At 47.3% G+C, this 19,645-nt stretch overlaps 1 protein-coding gene across 1 annotated transcript in view; it reads left to right on the plus strand.

Moving 5' to 3' along the window:
* XPO6 (exportin 6) overlaps positions 1 to 14,318 on the plus strand; it is a 124,102-nt gene extending 109,784 nt beyond the window's left edge. Inside the window, exons 18-24 of the mRNA XM_006877057.1 lie at positions 1,860 to 2,015; positions 2,972 to 3,086; positions 3,692 to 3,863; positions 7,032 to 7,193; positions 9,874 to 9,972; positions 10,139 to 10,369; positions 14,217 to 14,318. Of these exons, the coding sequence (XP_006877119.1) occupies positions 1,860 to 2,015; positions 2,972 to 3,086; positions 3,692 to 3,863; positions 7,032 to 7,193; positions 9,874 to 9,972; positions 10,139 to 10,369; positions 14,217 to 14,318 (1,037 nt within the window). The remainder of the gene's footprint in view (positions 1 to 1,859; positions 2,016 to 2,971; positions 3,087 to 3,691; positions 3,864 to 7,031; positions 7,194 to 9,873; positions 9,973 to 10,138; positions 10,370 to 14,216) is intronic.
* Positions 14,319 to 19,645: the final 5,327 nt, after the last annotated feature.

A 19,645-nucleotide genomic window follows, 5' to 3' on the forward strand; every position in this document is an offset into this window, starting at 1 on the left:
ATTTGTAACCAGTACGCAACCCAGAAAGTAGAAAATCCTGGGGTGGGGGTGGGGGGCTTCCTACCAGCCAAGGTGCGTGTATGGGAGGAGCATGACAGTGGAGTATTTGGCCATTGATGGAGAGTTCCTATAGAACTCGGTGTTATGTATGTTCAGTGCACTCGATACAGAAATAGTGGGTGGAGGTGCTTGATGGAGCTGGCTTCAGTGTCTGTTAGTGGGACAGAGTGGCTGGTTTTGACAGTTTCTGCTAGACTGTTAGTTTGGTGGCTCTGTGGATTTTGTGAGTCTGGTGCCAAGTCCGCCTGAATCCAGGCACCAAAGCAGGGTGGATTACCCACCCTCACCCCCATACTGGCATGGCTCCTAACACGTGACTCTAATCCTAGAGAGAATGGTCTATGATATGGGGGTGGAAGTTGGCTATATCTCTGGTCACCAGGGTATCATAGGGAAAAAGAAGGAATTTCGCCCTTCCCATTGCCTATGTGGAGTCCTGGTATGACGCTGTGGGTTAATGCTCCAAACTGCAAAGCCATTTGAGCTGCAAGGTTGGCGGTTCAAGCTCACCTGTTGCTCCTTGGAAACCCTGTACAGGGTCGCTATGGGTCGGAACTGACTCAATGGCACTTAACAACAACAACAATTGCCTGTGTGACTCTGCTCTGCCAGGCCACCTTCTGTTGCCAAAGCTGCTCACAAAAGTTTGAGATGGTCATGTCTCATCTGGGTGGCTGGCCATTCACCAGTAAGTCTCCATCTCTCGCTGTCCCTTCTCAGCTTCTCCTCCCAGCAAGTACTCAGTTAACTTCTCTGACCTTTTCTCTGAAGTTCAAGCTTCCAGGGTGTTCATCTGTGTCTGTTTCATTAGGTCTCTTGGATCTTTGTTGTAGAGGGTCCGTGTAGTACGTCTGCCTGGTCTGCTGTCTTACCAGAACTTTCTGTTTTATTAAATTTTGATACTAATCCTGACCTCAACATCGTGTGTCCCCCCCCCGCACAAAAAGTATGCTTTTGTTGTTGTTAAGGCCCCCTGAAGAGCTCTGGTAGTGTAGTGGTTATGAGGGCTGCGAACCGCAAGGTCAGCAGTTTGAAACTACCAGCTTTTGTTCCGTGGGAGAAAGATGAGGCTTTCTGCTCCTGTAAAGATTTATAGCCTCAGAAACCCTGTACAGGGGCGCTATGAGTTGGAACAGACTCCATGGCAACAACAGTGAGACTAAGACAGATGTTGCTGAGAGATCTTGCCTGCAGCCATCCACTAATCACTTACTTAAAGCCCACATATCTATGAACTGGAACCCTAGTAGCTGTACTTTTTGCTTTACCCCTCATATTGTCTGGGAACAGGTCTAATAGGTCAAGGAGTAATCAGGCAATTTATTCCTGAAGTCAGCACCATTGAATGTTCAGGACCTGGTAATCTGTGTATTACCAAGCTAGAATAGTGTCAGGAGTTGATGGGAAAAGCTTAGTCTAAATATGTCTATTTTTACTGTGGTAATCACCTTGTGACACTTATTTTCTTACTCGCCTATTCACCTTCCTATAGTCATAAGTCAAAGGTACCTAACCTGAGGTTAAATGTGGTCTTTCCTTCTCTGTGAACTTGCTGCTGGTGGGGAGAGACAGAATAGAAGCAAACAACTTATCAGCTGGGCAGGCACCTGCAGTCCTGGCAGTACAAAAAAATGAATTCATGACCAGGCTTGGTATGAGAGCGAGAAATGGATAACTTAGCCAAGAAGCTTTATGTGTTGCTCTGTAGTTGTCCTCTTAATACCTTTGCAAATTTCTTCTGTTTCCTCATTCTCAGCTTCATCTGCAGACATAACATGCACCTTAATCTTGATTTGCAGCCAAAGTGATTATTCACCAGACACTTAGTGTCTTAGAAGACATCGTGGAGAATATCTCTGGGGAGTCCACCAAGTCCCGGCAGATTTGCTACCACTCATTGCAGGAATCAGTTCAGGTCTCCCTGGCCCTCTTTCCGGCTTTCATCCATCAGTCAGGTAGGAGGGGCTCCGAGTCCTGATTGGGGCATGGTACTAATGGGAACCGGCACTGTGTGGGTGGGGGTCCTGGATAAGTGCAGCAGGGCTGACACCTGTTTCATGGGGCTTGGATTCATTGGGAACTTGCCCAGTGTTTGACTATAAGTTTTGCTTTCTCTCCATAAATGGATGAGAGTAATAGGACATTATATGAAAGAGGAATGAGAACTTTCAGATACGTGCCATTGGCAGGGTGAGTTTTGCTGAGGTGGTTCCCTCACCCCACCCATTCTGTCACTACTGGAGACCTTCTAACCCTATGCCTGTGCTTACCTGGCTCTCACGAGAGCACTCACAGTAGTCTCCTCAGTCGTGTGAGGAATGTCATGGACTTCTCAGTCTATAGTTCTTCACTGACTGCCTCTCACAAGCAGAATATGTGTTCTTAGAGCTCAAATATACTGTACAAGATGATTACCTGGGTCTGAAAGCAGAACTGCACTCAGCATAACCAGTATTTTCTTCAATTAGTCCACTGACTATAGTCTCATTATCCATTTTTCACCACATAACCTCTGACCCAACCACAGGGATTATTGGGCAGAGAGAGAAATGGCTAATGCACTCAGGAGGTGACCCAATTGAATGGTTTCATCAGTGCTAGCACAAAATGACCCATCTGCAGGGAAAATGGAGTGTAACTGAATGTTGGGAAGCAAGGGAGGCTTCCAGATGACCTTCATTCCTAGCGAGTCATCAGGCAGAAGTTTACTGTACGGGGTGTCTTCTCAGTGTGTCCTTAATTGTTTTCCACTTACCATCATTGACTTTGAGGGTGGTTGGGAAATTTCCTCCAGCAGGAAGCCTTCAAGGAAGATGATCAGACAGATTGCAAAAGAAAGTCAATCAAACCAAGGGCTCTTGTTTCTCCCTGTGTGCACGCCTTTGATCCTTTGCTCTGTCCCTTTATTTAGATGTGACGGATGAGATGCTGAGCTTCTTCCTTACCCTGTTTCGAGGTCTTAGAGTACAGATGGGCGTGTCTTTTACCGAACAGATCATTCAGACTTTCCTGAATATGTTCACCAGGTAACCATAACCACAGACCTACTGGCTATAGATCTCAGATTCCAGGTGAGAATTACTAGACCTGGCTGCAGCATGTGGGGTTGTCTGCTAACCGGAACACTGATTCTCATGCGTGTCCTTGAGGCAGTAACCCCTGGGTTATTATCTGAGTTCTCTAGAGCAACTATAACGGCAAAACCAAAACATGGATGGGACTAATAAGCAGGACTGTCTTCTCTCAGACCTAGGAGGCTGTCAGTCCAAATTCAGGGTGCCAACTCTAGAGGAGCTTTTCTCTCTGTCAGCTCTGGGGGCAGGTCTCCAGGCGTCTTGTTATCAATCTTTCCCTGGGTCTGGGAGGTGCTCACACAGTGACCCTGAGTCCACTCCCAGCTCTTCATTCTTGGTGGCAGTCAGGTCTCTGCCCCATGTTTATTTCTCTGCAGGCCCCAGCCCAGGAAAAGATTTAGGGACCAGGCTGTGGCTCATGTGAGGGTGGTACTAAGCCCCTTCCTGATGACATCATTACAAGCCACTGAGAATCTTGGTCCAGCTGAGTTGACACATGTTTTATATGGACACGATGGTCCATAGCAGTTACCCTGTCATCCTTCCCTTGTCTGTAGAGAACAACTGGCTGAGAGCACCCTGCACGAAGGCAGCACGGGCTGTCGGGTGGTGGAGAAGTTCTTGAAGATCTTGCAGGTAGTGGTCCAGGAGCCGGTCCAGGTGTTCAAGCCCTTCCTTCCCAGCATCATTTCCCTGTGCATGGAGCAAGTGTACCCCATCATTGCTGAGGTAGGACGGGAGAGTTGGTCCTCTGCATTGCTTCTCGTTCCATGGTGGGAATGAACTAGCCAGGAATATGCTAGTGTGTTTCAGAGTCACTTTGTCTTTAGAGTTACTTAAAACTTCTACAATAGATTTTATGAAGAAAGAGTGCCCATTTCACTCCCACGAGGATGGCTTAGTTAAAAATACAGACAATAACCAATGTTAGCAAGGATGTGGTTCTTGTGAGGTGACATTGACTTGATGGTGACAGATTGGGATTTCATTCTTTTCCTGTTGCTGGTGGGACTACAAAATGGGATAACCAATGTGGGCAGCAGTGTGGTGGTTCCTCAGAAAGCTAGAGCTAGAACTACCAGATGACCCAGTGTTTACTACAGCACTGTCCACAGTAGTCAAGAGCGTGGAAACCACCAACATGCCCATCAGCAGGTGAATGGGTAAACCAGTTATGGTCCATACGTACAATGGAATGCTAAGGAGTGAAAGTCTTACACATGCTGCAGTGTGGATGAAGCTGGAAGACATACTGAATGAAAATAAGTCCATCACAAAAGTACATGTATTATATAGCTTCACTTATATAAAAAGATGCAGTCCTAGTGTGGCGCTGTAGGATAAGCACTGGTCTGCAAGGTTCAAATCCATCAGCTGGTCCTCGGAAGCTGCCTTATATAGGGTCGCTATGAGTCAGAATGATTTGATGGCACTTACATTTAAAAAAAAAAACCAAAAAGTTTATTACTGGTTACTAGAGAGGTGGGAAAGGAGCTCTGGTAGCGTAGTGGTTACAAATTGGGCTGCTAACCTCAAGGTCGGCAGTTCGAAACTACCAGCTGTTCCGCAGGAGGAAGATGAGGCTTTCGGCTCCTGTAAAGATTTACAGCCTCGGAAACCTTGTGCAGGGTCACCATGAGTTGGAACTGACTCCATGGTACTTAACAACAACAACAAGGGAGGAGGGAAGTAGGAAATGATGTTGGAAAAATCACATTGACTGATTTTTGTGATTACTATCGTAAGTTTATATGAAATTGACAAATATTTACAACAGTGACCAAAAAAGAAAGAGAAGCACAGCTAAATATCTCATGGGATTTGGTTCCTTCATTTGGAGGTTCAAGGCCTTGGTTTCACTGAAGTTTCTATTGCCTAGTTGTTACATAGTACCTGGGGTCTTAAGAGCTTGCCAGCGGCTGTCTACCCAGAATTAATTAGTCTGTATTCTATTCACCTGAAGCAACAGAGGAAGGAGAATGAGGAGGAAATGGAACATGTGGCCAATTGCCACCCTGAATAGCTGCCTCCTATGCCACAAATCCAGAAGTCCTGAATGATGCCTGGCTATCTTTATTGTACAGTTGATCCAAGTTTCCATAGAAGAATGCATGCTGATCGAGGGGTGGGACGTTGCTGAACGTAATTTCAAATTCACTGAATTCTAGACTTTCTGGAGCCATCAAAGCTTTCAAAGCTAGAAAGCCATCTAGCTTTCATCTAAACTTTGATAAACCCATGAAACTATCTCCCTGTGAGATCATCTTTAAACCTTAAACCAGAAGTATCTTCCTGGAGTCTTCTTAAAAACCAAACAATAATTTAGCTTAACCAGGGAAAAAGATTGATCTGGAGGATTATGCTCTTGTTTAAGAGCAATCTCTATAGGATTAAAGTGACAACAACAGCTTGAAAGATTTGCTAGGAGCCTTAGGGAGCAGTGAATTTACTGTTACGGGGGGTGGGGGGAGAGGGACACACAACTCTTTAGAGTGAGAATGGTTGACAGCTCAGAGGGTGTCATCAGGTGTCACTAAAGTGTACATAGTGAGATTCAGATTGGTATCAGTTTTGCTGTGTATAGTCTCAACAACAATTAATAAAACTTAAAAAAGAGGCGGGGGTGGGGGAAACAGTGCTGTGTTTACAGGAAACAGAAAAGAATGACTTTAGCTCTGTACAATGTTTTTGATATCCATCAAGCTAATAGAACTCGCTTAGTGCAAAGATAATGGAGGTTAGTTATAACAGGTTGTCTGGTGAGTAAAGTCAGCTTCCTGTGTTGTTGCCGCTAAGTGCCATGGAGTAACTAAGTTGATGATATGATTATATAATTTTCAACATTATAAAATATCTCCTTTCCTATTGAAAACCTTCATTGTGCTGTCAAGTCTTTTCCGACTCAGTGGACCCTTGTGACAGAGTAGAGCTGTCTCAGCATTTTCACGGAAGTAAATCACTAAACTGTCAACCCTTTAGTTAGTAGCTGAGCACTGAACTGTTGTGCCACCACAGCTCCTTAAAAAAGCTTCATAGTCACAAAGAAACACGGCAAGTTTATAGACCCAGTCACACCAGCTGTCCAGCGTTATAGGAAAAGCCCTTAGGAAACGGTCATTCAGCATGACTAGATCTGTCCAAACTGAGTAAGTTGATTCGCATCTCTTGGGCCCTGTAAGGGTCCCTACTGTGGAAGCTTGTGACTTCTGGTCTCAATTTAATTTAATGAGTGTTTATAATTTCTAATTCTGTAGAGACGTGTAGGATGATGAGACTTGTCATACTCGACTGTAATTGGGAGATTTTTGGTTAAATTAGAAAATATTGCTGAGTCCTGCCTCCCTCTCCTCTCCTGCTCCTTCCAGAATCTTAGCTGCCAGTAAGTGAGAGGACAGGCCTAGAGAAGAATGAGTGCGGCTCCCCGCCTCCACCAAGATGCTGCCCTATTTCACTTCACTTTCTGTGGTTCCTGAGTGCTCTGTAAACACGCTCCCCTTTGCTGGAGAGGGCAGAACTGATTTTAAGGCATACTGATCTGCATCTCATTTAGCTTTAACCTCAGAGGCTACCTGGGACAGCGTTTTTTTTATCCTGGAAAAAGGAACAACACAATAAGAAAATTTGACAGGTCAAATTGGCCACTTTATGAGCAGAAAATCTATATTCCTGATTGTTCTTCCACTTATAAGCCTTTTATCTTCGCTTAAAAAGCTGAGTACTGCCATAAGAGGAATGGCACTCTGTCTCTGTTAAAGCCTTTTTGGGTTTGAACTGCTGACTCAGAGTAGCCTGCTAGTCCCCTGCAGGAAGTCAGAGGAGTGCCTCGCTTGGGCTCATGTAGTGCTGGGCCCAGGTGGCAGAAAGGAAAGGTCTGAGCGTCTCTTTCTGTCTCCACAGCGTCCTTCCCCTGATGTGAAGGCTGAGCTGTTTGAGCTCCTTTTCCGGATACTCCATCACAATTGGAGATATTTCTTCAAGTCCACTGTGTTGGCCAGTGTCCAGAGGGGGATTGCCGAGGAACAGATGGAGAACGAACCCCAATTCAGTGCCATCATGCAGGTAATGTGGAAGCACTTCAACCGGAGACAAGCTCATTGTGGACACCACCTGGGTCTCATGGCCTGTTGGTCCCTTGGTTTGCCTCTGTGCATTATGGTTCTACTTCTCTGACCTGGTCACTGTGCCAAGTACTGTTCACTGACATTCTATAGTCCTGGGCCTGGAACTCAGCTTTACCTCTTAGGATCCCAAGCTAGGTAACTTCTCGAATCTTGAGTCTCTTCATTTGTAGAGTTTGTTGTGAGGTGGGTGAGGTGAACTGGTCAGTAGCACATGGTAGGTGCTCTTTATCTGTCAGTTACTTTTGCATTAGTGTGGCTCCTACTGCCCGCATCAGAGTCACCTGGACCTCTTAATTGGAAGCATACTGAATAGGAATCTCCTGGTGAGGTGGGGCCTCAGTGATCTGCACTTTAAAACTCCCCCAGATAATGTTGGCATGGGCCGTGTTGAGCTTGGCTGTGAGTTAGTACAGGCAGGCTGGGGCCAGGAACCAGATCTGTATCTCATTGTGGCTTCCACCGCTTTCATGCGGTTCACTTATGGCTACAGAAGCCTCCCCAGATACCTGGGTTTTTTAAGTTTGGTTGAGCTGGAAAGAGAGTCAGAAGCTTCATTGTCCTCTTACAAAGAGCAGCGGACCATGCACAGCCACCAGCTCTCTGCCGTAGGGGTCTGAGTATGTCTGAAGCAGAGGGCTGCCCTGCTTTGACTGTGTTCTGCTCCAACCCGGCCGATAAGATAATCCACCTGTTCTGGAGACTGCGGTAAATCTTCTGAATGGCAAAACTTCACATCTATTCCTGGTTCGCTTCATTGTTGTGAACTGGTCAAGTTGGAGTTGCGCGTATGTGGGCCCTTGGTAACTTGGGGGCTACGTCTACTTTCAGATCTGGTGTACCAGTGATTCCCAATAGGGTGAGCTGCAGCGGGAGTGCTGAGGAACCCGGGGAGGGGACGACAGCCAGACTGGTGTGTGGCTCCTTTTGGTCCATGTCACGGATACACCATCTCTACTCTGAACCCACATCTAAGGAAAGGATCCTCTCTGTCGGTCCTCCCCCGCCCAGTCTATGCGGGTTCCCGCTTTTCTTCATTTCACCAGGAGGTCAAAGGGATTTCTGCCCTTCCACCCTTCAGCACACCCCCCCCCCCCCCAAAAACACACACACGCTGGGTGGGAGTTCCTCTGTTAGCACACGCCCACCACTAGTCCCTTAGTTGCCCTTAATCACCAGCCCCCCTTCCTCACGTAGAGTTAGCGCATTCAAGTGTCTGCTCTCCTCCTCTCTCCATGTTAAACTGTCTTTGCTTTTAAGATTTTGTGGCAGACTAAGAGCTTTGTCCCTCTGATAAAAGCCACTGTGATAACCAGTTTGGCATTTTTTAAAATACAGCAATTTACTTCTAAGTATTTTACCAAGCATTGATAAAAAACATGTTCCTGTAACCTGTATTAGTTGTGTTTTGCATAATTGCCCCAAATTAGAAACAGTTCAAATGTCTGTTAGCTGGTTAATGGCTACTTGCGTACAGTGGAATATCATTCACCAATATAAAGGATCATACTCCTGATGCACAGAACTGCAGGGATGACTGTCAAATACATTATGCCATACAAGAGAAACCATTTTTAAAAGGGCACCTGCGATGTGATTTTATCATGTGCCATTCTGGAAATGGTAAAACCACAGGATCAGAGGACACACCCGTGTTGGCCAGGTTAGGGGAAGAGGAGTTTTTGAAGAGATGGAAATGTTCTGTCTTATGATAGTGGTTAATGCTTGTATTATTCATCAGAATTCGTACAATGGTAAGCAAAAAAAAGGTGAATTTTAAATAAACGGGACTTTAAAGAAGAGCTAGCATTCATCATTACAGGGCTCTCACTGAAGCAGCAGGAATGACATGATTCCTTTCTCACAGCTTAGGTGCCCAGCTCAATCCGAGAAGGTTTCCCCAGACAGAACCCCTGGATTTGCAATGTCTTAACCTCCCTCCTCCCACATCACTCACCACTGGAGCAGGACTGGTTGTATTGGGGCTGGGGTGCTTTTCTGTCTCAAAACTAGTAACTTTCACATCCTGGATATTGCAGAGCAGTTTTAAAATGTGCTGTTGTGGAACCCTAAGGTGGAGACAGGAAGGCGCTTTTATAAGGATTTGTGGCTTAGACGATCTGGGATGCTAAGGAGAAAGAGGAGTGATGTCTGGACTGGTATTGGTTGGCTTGAGGGGAGGCAGGCCAACTCTGTTGTCTGCTAATATTGGAGTCCTGGCGTGGCTCTATAGCATAAAGCACTGGACTGCAAGATTTGTTTCAACCGCAGAGTCGGCAGTTCAAACTCACCAGTCGCTCCTCAGAAACCGCTATACAGTGAGTCAGAAATGACTTGATGTCACTTAGCAACGAAAGAGATTGCTGAGGTGTTTCCTTAGAGTTAGCTTCTTGCTTCTAAGACAGGTCCATGAAAAGGGGCAAGATTAGTCCAAAATCTCAGGTGAGACCCATTGGGGAAGATTAAGGAGGAGTACTCTGAAGATAGAGACTGTGGCCTCCCTCACCCTACACAGAGACACTCAAGGAGCGTCTGTACATTTGGCTTAGGGTAGGTTCCGAGAAGGAGTTGGTCAAAGGGTGTCGAAATGCTGTTTCTAAAGTGGTGGTCTTCTTTCCTAGGCTTTTGGACAGTCCTTTCTCCAGCCTGACATCCACCTGTTTAAACAGAACCTCTTCTACTTGGAGACTCTTAACACCAAGCAGAAGCTGTACCACAAGGTAAGAGCCCCATCTCTCTTGGAAAGGTTCCTTCATCAGAATCAGCATGGGCCCAGGCTGAGCCCACCTTGCTGAAGGTCTGTCTGTAGCTGGGGAACATGCCGGTGGCGGCTGGGACTGGAGATAGGCCCTGACAGCTAGCACTCACCATGCTGTGTCTCTGCAGAAGATCTTCCGGACCACCATGTTGTTCCAGTTTGTGAATGTGCTGCTCCAGGTCCTGGTCCACAAATCCCACGACCTTCTGCAGGAGGAGATTGGCATTGCTGTCTACAACATGGCCTCGGTCGACTTTGATGGCTTCTTTGCTGCCTTTCTCCCAGAGTTCCTGACCAGCTGCGATGGTGTGGATGCCAACCAGAAAAACGTGCTGGGGCGGAATTTCAAGATGGATCGGGTAAGAAGAGAAAAAGGCCAGGCTAGAGGAGGGAGGGCTAGTATGGGCTCTTGGGCCTGGCACCTGTAAGTGAGGGAGGAGGTGCAAGCTGTTATGGGGGATCTGGGGGTCTCCACGCCTGGTTTTACCTCTCAGAGGAGGGACAGTCTGGATCTCACCCCATCAGAGCACGCTGCTGAGAAGGCTCCTACCATTAGTGCTTCCTCGTGGACCACGAGCCACCACAGGGGCAGTACTGAAGTATGGCTTAGGTCACTCTAGCCACTCTTCACCCAGACTGAGAAGATGGGGTCCCCAGGGTTAGAGGGGCTCCCTGGCTCTCCCCAGACTGGCTGAGTGTTTCTCCAGGGTTCATGAAGCGGGCATGGTGCTTCCGTGCCACCCACCTTGTGCAGGTCAGATGGGCTGTTCCAGCCTGTGTTGGAGCCGGTGTGACCAGGGCCTTGGTGCACCTTTGGGCCTGGGGTGCCTGGTTCTTCCTGCCCTGAAGCTTCCTTCCTGCGAGCCACCTGCCGTCTCCTGTTTTCAGATGGCCTTTGTGGAAGCCTCTTGAGAGGCACATCTTGGAACTTTTCCTGTGGAATAAGTAGTTTCCCTGTCTCCTCTCTGGTGTTCCTGGCTGAACCCCTGTTGCTCCTTGCTGGATCTCTGTCCACGGTCCCAGATTTCAGGCTCCTGGCCGCTCTGCTCTGGTTTGCGATAGATGTCAGGGTGGTTTCTTCTTCTCCTTTGTTTTTCTTTCCCTGGGATCTGTCTTGTTTTCTCTTAAATTTTACCCACTCTGATAGTTTTTCTTCCTTTTCCTAGAGACCAAATTCCAATAAGAACGGTGTGCCTAATAATGCCATCATCCACCAGCTTTTCCAGGTATAGTTAGGCATCAGAAGCACCTGTGTGCTGATTAAAGATAACGGAAACAGACTCTGGGCTCCACACACCCCAGGAAATTCTGATGCTTGAGAGCCACTGATTTAAAAGACATTTGTTCCAGTTTTGTTTTCTTCAGGATGAACTAATAAGTCAAGGAAATCATGGCCTTCCCTTCATCCATTCGCTGTGTATTTTGAAGTATTTGCTGCCTCTTAGGTGCTGTTCCTTCTGGGAGTCTTGGGGAGAAGACTGGAAGTATAGTGTGATCTGGGCCACACTGAGCCAAGCACTGTACATGTCCTGCTGGCTAATTTAAGCCCCATGGAGTGTGGGTGCTATCATTAATCTCATTTCACAGATGAACCCAGGCACAGAAAGGACAACAGTTAGTTGGCAATTACAGAACTTGGAAGTGGCAGAGCCGAGAAGCAGGATGTAGAGCCTGCACAGACTCTCTTATAACAGGGTGAGCCAAGAGTGCTTTGAGGCCAGGAATTGGGAGGGGTCTGAGGGGACTTTTGGAAGGGACAAACTTGTTTTTATCCCTCATAAGAAAAGGCATTTTCATGATGAGTAATTACAACTGCCATTGGGCAGAACATACATTGTGAGATTGCTCCAGAGTGCAGAAAATGAGAAGTGCTTTTGATAAAGGAGAAGGCGAGGGGTAACAACAACCATTAGCCATAAGTTGTTAGGGGCCATCAAGTTGTGCACACCGACTCTATGCACAACAGAACAGAACAGTGCCCAGTCCTGTGCCATTTTCATAGTTTGTATTTTTGAACCCATTGTTGCTGCCACTGTGTCACACTCCATCTCCTTAGGATTCTTCTTTTTCTTGGACCCTTCACTTTAACAAGCAGGATGTCCATCTCCAGGGACTGGTCCCTCCTGATAACATGTCCAAAGTACTAGAGACAAAGTCTCATCATCCTCGCTCCTGAGGAGCATTCTGGCTGTACGTCTTGCAAGACACGTTTGTTTGTTCTCCTGGCAGCCTGTGGTACTTCACGTATTCTTTACTACAATTAAAAGACATCAATTCTTCTGCAGTCTCTTCCTCATTCATTGTCCATTACTAACTGTAAGTTATACGTCAGTTAGTCTACGGGGATCCAGGAACCAGTCTGCGCAAGCAAAAGCTGCTCCACTTATGCGTCCAGGGCGAGGGCAGCAGTGTAAAGCGTTCTTTCTCTGCAAACCCACCATCAGCCTACTGTCCTCGTTTTCTCAGAGACAGAGCAGATTAATCCATGACTGTGAGTTTGGTCCAAACACCTTGTTTTGTTTTGTATTTAATCTTGTACTTCATTCCCCACTTCTGATGAAGCCTCTACTGGAGGGTGCTGATCATACCATACCGTTCATAATGTTGTGCAATTGCAGTTCAGTACTGTCAAAGTCAGTTCTGACTCAGAGCATTCCTGTATAGGGTTTTCGAGGCGTGATTGGTGAGTTTGAACTGCCAACCTTGCAATTCAAACTGACTTTATGATGGTCAAGTGCTTATCCTACAATGCCACACTTTTGTGTGTGTGTTTTTGTTTTGTTTTTAAGCATTTGATTGTGCTGTACTGAAAGTTTACACAGCAGGTCTGTTTTCCATTCAGTAATCCACACAAAAACTGTTCTGCGACATTGGTTGTGTCTCCGCAGTATCATGCTTCCTGATTTCAGGGGCCACTTTGTCAGCCCCTCTCTGCCTTTGCATTTTTGGTCTCATGTGGTTGACTGCTGTAAGGAGCACATTGCTCCCGGGCGTGCCTATTTTACAGGGTAGTCTGTTACTGGATTGGAAGGTGGCCCCCGGGAGTGCTGTTACTTCCATGTTAGAGAAGTGACTTAGGGCCATCGTCTCTATCAGACAGGTAAGGCTGGTCTTTGTTACGAATCTGAGTTTTAATCCACATTTCCCCGTCTAACCAGGGTCTTCTATTATGCCCGATCAGAACATTCGGAAGGAGTAACCAGGCACCATCTTGTTCTTGTGTCTCAGCTAGAGGAGCTGTGGTCCTGTGGGTCCTGGGGCCATTAGACCTGTAGAGTAATGGTTCCCTTGCATCCTTGGTTTTCTTCACTCTTCCTAGCTATTGGGAAGTGACCAATAGTTGTATCTTATATGAGTGCTCACGAGCTTTTAAGACCCCAGAAGGAAGAAGCAAACTTTGAGCTAAATTCTGGAAGAGGAGTGGAGGCTAGCCAGCTCAGGTGTTAGCAGGGGGCAGCAGGCACAGTAGAGAAAAGCTGGAAGTTAGGGACCATCTAGACACCCCCATCCAGGACTAGAGATCCTGCTCACCGGTAGGGCTTTATAGGTACTGTGTATCTTAATCCCCACTGGGGCCTACACCGTTGTATTTGATAATTCCAGTCAAAAGTCCATGGCAGAGTTCAGGGTTTGATCTGAGAGAGGGGAGTCTCTTGCTACATAGCTTGAGTGCCTTTCATAGGCTTAGCAGAATAGGGTGTCTGCTTTTGCAGCACTCTTAATGTTTAGGGGCTGCCTGGAGCCCTGTGTGGAGTAGGCTGTGGGAGCATTGGTGGCGTAGGTGCTGTCCCCTTTGTTGGCCATGAAGAAGGAGAGGATGTCTAAGCGGGTACACCAGCGTGCAGGAGTCGGGGCACAGGGCAAGCTTGCTGATTTAAATCTGCATTCCCCTCCCCTCTCTGTGTAACCTGGGACAAGCTTCTTCATGTTTCCTGTGGTGACAAGCCAGAGGATTAATTGAGTTAATATCTTTAAATTGCTTGGAACCGAGCCTGGTGCACAGTAAGCACTATATAAGTCTCTCTAAGTGGTTACCTTCCTCCCCCACAGTGCCTACTCCAAGTGTAAGATTCTGAGTGTTGCCAAATGTGACCTTTTCTCTGAAGCCCACTCTAGGGTGGAAACAGCTGCTGGGGTCAGGTGGAGTTGGGTGGGTCAGGAGGGCCTGTGGTGGGGCTGGGCTGCAGCTATGCCCCTGCCTTCCAGGACCTGCCCTCGTTCACCCAGAATGTGCACAGGCTGGTCAATGACCTGCGCTACTACAGACTCTGCAATGACAGCCTGCCCCCTGGCACTGTGAAGCTCTAGGCCCAGCCTGCTGACCACCTGAGGGGACCACCTGCCGCTGCCGCCTGCACTCCCACCACACACGTCTCCCAGAAACGTCTCACCACACCGTGGAGCCTTTCACCTTGAGCAGCATTGCCTGCCCCCACCTCTCCGCAACTCCTCTCCTGCTGTCCTGGTTGGAGTTCCGCTTCCAGGGTGTGGGGAGCAGGCAGAGGGTCATGTGGCCAGACACCAGGGAGGTCCACACGGAACATGGGGTATCAGTCATGAGACAGAGACGCCAAGGACAACTGATGAAACAGCACCTTCTCACCATTCCACCTCCCACCCTCGCTGGCCCAGGAGAGACAGGACATTTCTGTCAAGTCCCCTCCCCCAGTTGCCTTGACGTCTCTGCTCTTTGTCAGTTACCTGCAAAGACTCAGATTTTCGGCGTTTTTGTTTTCTCATCATTCCATTGTGATACTAAAAACCTAAGACGCTTCATGAAAAAATAAAGTGCTTATGTTGTTGTTAGATACACACGGGTCAGGGGCTTCTTTTCACTCAGTCTCTTTCCAGCCACCCTGGTAGACGGTTGGTGCAGTGGGGGCTCAGGTGGGGCCCTGGGAGAGCATGTCAGAGAACTAATGTGTACAGAGTTCTTGCTGCATCCCACCTTCGTCTTGAGAGCGTCTCTTTTGAGTCCTGTGAAGACAAAGCCCCCCAGTTCCCATGCTCAGCCAGTTGGTGGAGGTCATTGTGGCCCCTTTGTACCCACTACCTCTGCTCCTCACAGTGCTAAGCATGGGTTCTGACACCTCCACCTGCCAGGGCATGTCCAGCGAAGAATTGTCCTCCAAAGGACTGAATTCTCAGTTGAGGGAAGCAGGAAGCGCAAACCAGGGGGCTCCAGGTGGACCCCCTGAGAAGAGACGGGTGGGAGGAGAGCAGTGGGGCTCGGGGCTCTTTGGTCTGTCTGAGAGCTGCAGAGCTGCTTGCCCTCCAAGGCTCCCGCTTCGCCTCTCAGAGCGACTGACAGGCAGGACACACCAGCCGGCAAAGGAGGCTCACTCACCCGAAAATGGTTTGATGGCTTAGATTTTTGGGCCTTGGTAAGCATCACATTGGGCTTGAGCTTTGTCTATCTGTCTGTCTGTCTGTGTCTATGTATCTGTGAATCCCGGACTCCCAGCTGCAGCTAGCCCCACCTGAGAGTTCTAAAAGAAGGGACTAAATCTCCAGTTGCTCTTGTGCAGAAGAGGAATTAACATCCAGTGCTTCCTGAGCCTCACCTGCCTGCTCCCAGAGGCCTCAGGTACTGCCTGTGCCTGAGATTCTGAAAAGGTCTGGGGGAGGAGGAGGGTGGGGTCCCACTCTGGGACAGAAGGACACAGGCAGGACAGGCCTGGGTTGTAAGGTGGAGTATCGTGGAGGTCTAGCCTCCCAGCTGTGAGGATGTAGTGAGCTTCCCAGTCCTTAGAGCTGTGTAAGCAGGGACTGAGGAACTGTAAAAGGAGCTTCCTCCCGTACGGTATGGGGGTGGTTCAGAGGGGGACTGTGGCTTTCTAGGGTTTCAGTGGCTGTGACCTTAAAATAGCTTGGCTTGTCAGGCCTTTCTTTTCAAGGCACCTTTGTATGTGTTCAGTTCAACAGTTTACACCATCCAGAGACTTTGAGGGAGGCTAGAAATATCTCTGCTAAGATTCCTCTTGTCTGCAGTCACTCTTAGCGCCTGGCACACTTAGCAGTTATGGGAGGAATTGGATTGATTGCATTCCCAGATCTTAGACAAATCAAGAAATGTTTTTTGGAGTTTATCTGAGGAACGGGGTTGGGGAGGGCTAGTGATGGGTAATTGCCTTGAGATCAGTCTCAGATGGGAGCTGATGTGGCTCATTCTGCCCTTGGTCCACCAAAGGAACAGCCACTGGCTCCCAAGAAGAAGGCCTCTGATGAAACCTGTATCTTCACATTTTCCTACTCTGCTTACTGTTTGCCTCATAAGATGGAGAGCTGACTTCTTTCGTTTAACAGCATTCTTCTCAAATGTTTGTTATAGAAGACTATGCACAGAAGGCAAAAAACTCTAAAAATCAAAAGTCATCTAGTCCTCCACTACCCAGAGAAAACCACCGTTACTATTTTGCTGCCTTTCTTTCAGATTTCTCTCTGTATGTGTGCAAATAGGGTTTTCCTGTTGGGGGGGGGGGGCTAAAATCGAGAGCTATTGCTTTTGCAATTTTTTTCTTTTTTCATTCAACATGTATGACCATTTTCTCATTAAATAGTCTGCAAAACATGACTTTTAATGGAGATGGTATTCAATCATATGAATATACCATGGATTTTTGGTGGTTCATTCTTTTATCTTTTATTACAAATGATGCTGTTTTGAACGTCCTTGTATAATTTTGTGCTTGATTGTTTCCATAGTGAAATGGTTTGGAGACTAGCAATAGATGTTGCTGGGGATGGACTTTTAAAGGATAAAAGTTACAGACTTTGGAAATCACAAAGTGTCTGTGCCATAAGGCTCCATTGAGGCCATTTGACCAAGTAAATGGTTTTGTAAGAGTGTGGGACTCTGAGGCCCAGGACCCCCTAGCTGGTTGTGGCAGGCTGCAGAAAGGATGTGCATAGCGGAGACCCCGATTAGTCTTTAGGCTTGGAACTGTGCAAAAATGTGTGTTCTTTAAAGCTCCCCAGATGTGGTATTTCTTGTTAGAACAGCACAGGAAACTCTGACCTCCACAGTTTATTAATACCACACACTCCACGCCTCAACCCACTGAGTACTCTAGCAGCCCTGGCAGGGCCTAGTACTAACCCTACTTTCTAAAGAGGACACTGAGGATGGGAAACAAAGAAAAGACTAAAATGGATGTCAGAAGAGACTCTGAACTTGCATTTGAACATAGAGAAGCTAAAGTGACAGAAAGAAAAGAGGAACCAGCTTGAGAAGTGAAATATTATAATGAAATAAGCAACGACCTGGAGTTAGAAAACCAAAAAGGAGGAAAATCTTCAGCATTTTGCAAAGTGAAAGTGGAAAAAATTCAAGCCTTGGGCTGCAAGCCATGGTATTTTCAATAACCTTATATGTATGTGAAAGCTGGACAGTGAATAAGGAAGACCGTAGAAGAATTGATGCATTTGAGTTATGGTGTTGGAGGAAAGTATTGAAAGTACCATGGGCTGCCAAAAGAACAAACAGATCTATGTTGGAAGAAGTGCCGCCAGAGTGCTCCTTGGAGGCCAGGATGGCCAAACTTCATCTCTCATACTTTGGACATATTGTCAGGAGGGACCATTCGCTGGAGAAGGATATCATGTTTGGTAGGGTGGAGAGTCAGAGAAAAAGAGGAAGGTCCCCAGTGAGATTTATTGGCCAAGTGGCAGCATCAGTGGGCTCAAGCATCCGGATTGGAGGAAGACTCATTAGCAACCTATGCCGATGATACAGCTTTGCTTGCTGAAAGTGAAGAGAATTTAAAATACTTGCTGATGAAGATAAAAGACGACATCCTTAAAAATGGATTGTACCTCTATGTAAAGGAAACAAATCCTCACAACTGGACCAAAAATTAACATCATGATAAATGGAGAAAAAATTGAAGTTGTTGAAGACTTCATTTTGCTTGGATTCACAATCAGTGTTCATGGAAGCAGCAGTCAAAAAGACAACTGGTGTACTGCATTGGTCAAATCAGCTGCAAAATAGCTCTTTAAAATGTTGAAGAGCAAAGATGTCACTTTGAGGATTAAGGTATCCTTGACCCAAGCCATGGTACATTTAGTGGCTTCTTATGCATGTGAAAGCTGGACAAGACCACAGAAGGATCCATGCATTCGATTTATGGTGTTGCTGAAGAATATTGAAAGTACCACGGACTGCTAGAAGAACAACCAAATCTGTCTTGGAAGAAGTAGAGCCAGAATGTTCCTTAGAAGTGAGGATGCCAAGACTTCATTCATCTCTCAAACTTTGGACATGTTGTCAGGAGTGACCAGTCCCTAGAGAAGAACATCATGCTTGGAAAAGTGGAGGATTGGTGAAGGAAAACCCCCAAGGAGATGGATTCACACAGTAGCAACAATAATGGGCTTTAACATGACAGTTGTGCGGATGGTGCAGGACCAGACAGTGTTGAAGTTCTGTTGAGCATACGGTTGCAATGAGTCAAAACCGACTCAGTAATAGCTAACAACAGCTGTGAAGCATTGGGTGTGCATTCTCAGCCTCCCTTGCATGTGATGCCGACTCCACCAGAAATCCAATTTGGAAGATAAACTCAGGTGAGATGCAGAACCTGGCGCAGGTCCTCGAGTTTTAGAGTCCTCCTCTGGTTCTCTGCACCTCTTAGGAGCCTCTTGGAAGCCACCCTAACCATGTCGAGTGGGATTTTGATAGGCTCACAGAATTGTCCCACCCTCAGTCTTGAATTGAGTCCTTGGAATGTCCCCAAGTTGGACTTGCACAAAGGGTGCAGGTCCAGGAATAACCCCAAAACTGTGCCTGGGACACTGGATGGAGCTGGTAGGTTGGGGGAGGGGAGAGGCAGACCTGAAGGGTCCATGGAGGAGAGGAGCCTGAGGCCAGCAGCTGCCACACCATCTGTGAGTCCTGGCTGTGCTTCACAAACATTTCTACTTGTCAGTGCCGTTTTCCAGGACCTCGGCCTCCCCGAAGTTAGGGCCAGAAGGGAAGCCCTCCATGCTCGATGTGGGGTGAACTAGAGGGGGCTGCTGAAAATTACTCAAGCCAGTGTGGAGGTGAAACTCCGAGGGGAGAAAGTAGAGGCTCCCAGTGTCTCCCACCCCAGACTGTCCTGCGCTCTTGGGGTGGCTGCAGGACCCACAGACATTCCTAAACCGAGCATGCCCCAGCAGGCCTATTGTAGTGGTTCTAAGCAGCCACTGTAACGTAACGTACTAGGGCTGTCATGGACGCCCATTTGCTCTAATTTTCTCTGCTGACAGGGATGGCGGAAGCTTCAGGCGCCGCCAACACTTTTTATTAATATTCCTGCAGCTTGTCTTGGTGGGGAATGTAGGACCAGGAGTTACAGAAACCTGAGGACAAACTCGGCCTCCAATCCAGCAATGAATGAGTCAACTTGGGTATTCAGCCTTGAGGGGCATGCTCACTTCATAGGGGCCTACTGATCTGAGGTCTCTCCCCAAGCCCCATAAAGGCTCATAAGAGTGTCCCCTGAAGCCATTTGAGGGCAGAGGAGGCCCTGTGACAACTGTCTCAAAGGGAGATAGACAAAGCTACCATGTTCAGACCAGGCTGAGGGGCAGAGAAGGGACAAAATCTCACCCACTCTCTTTGTCTTGTGCAAGGCAAACATTAAAGTGTG

Source organism: Chrysochloris asiatica, unplaced genomic scaffold, assembly GCF_000296735.1.
Source record: "Chrysochloris asiatica unplaced genomic scaffold, ChrAsi1.0 scaffold00440, whole genome shotgun sequence".
In the NCBI taxonomy this organism is placed as follows: Eukaryota; Metazoa; Chordata; class Mammalia; order Afrosoricida; family Chrysochloridae; genus Chrysochloris; species Chrysochloris asiatica.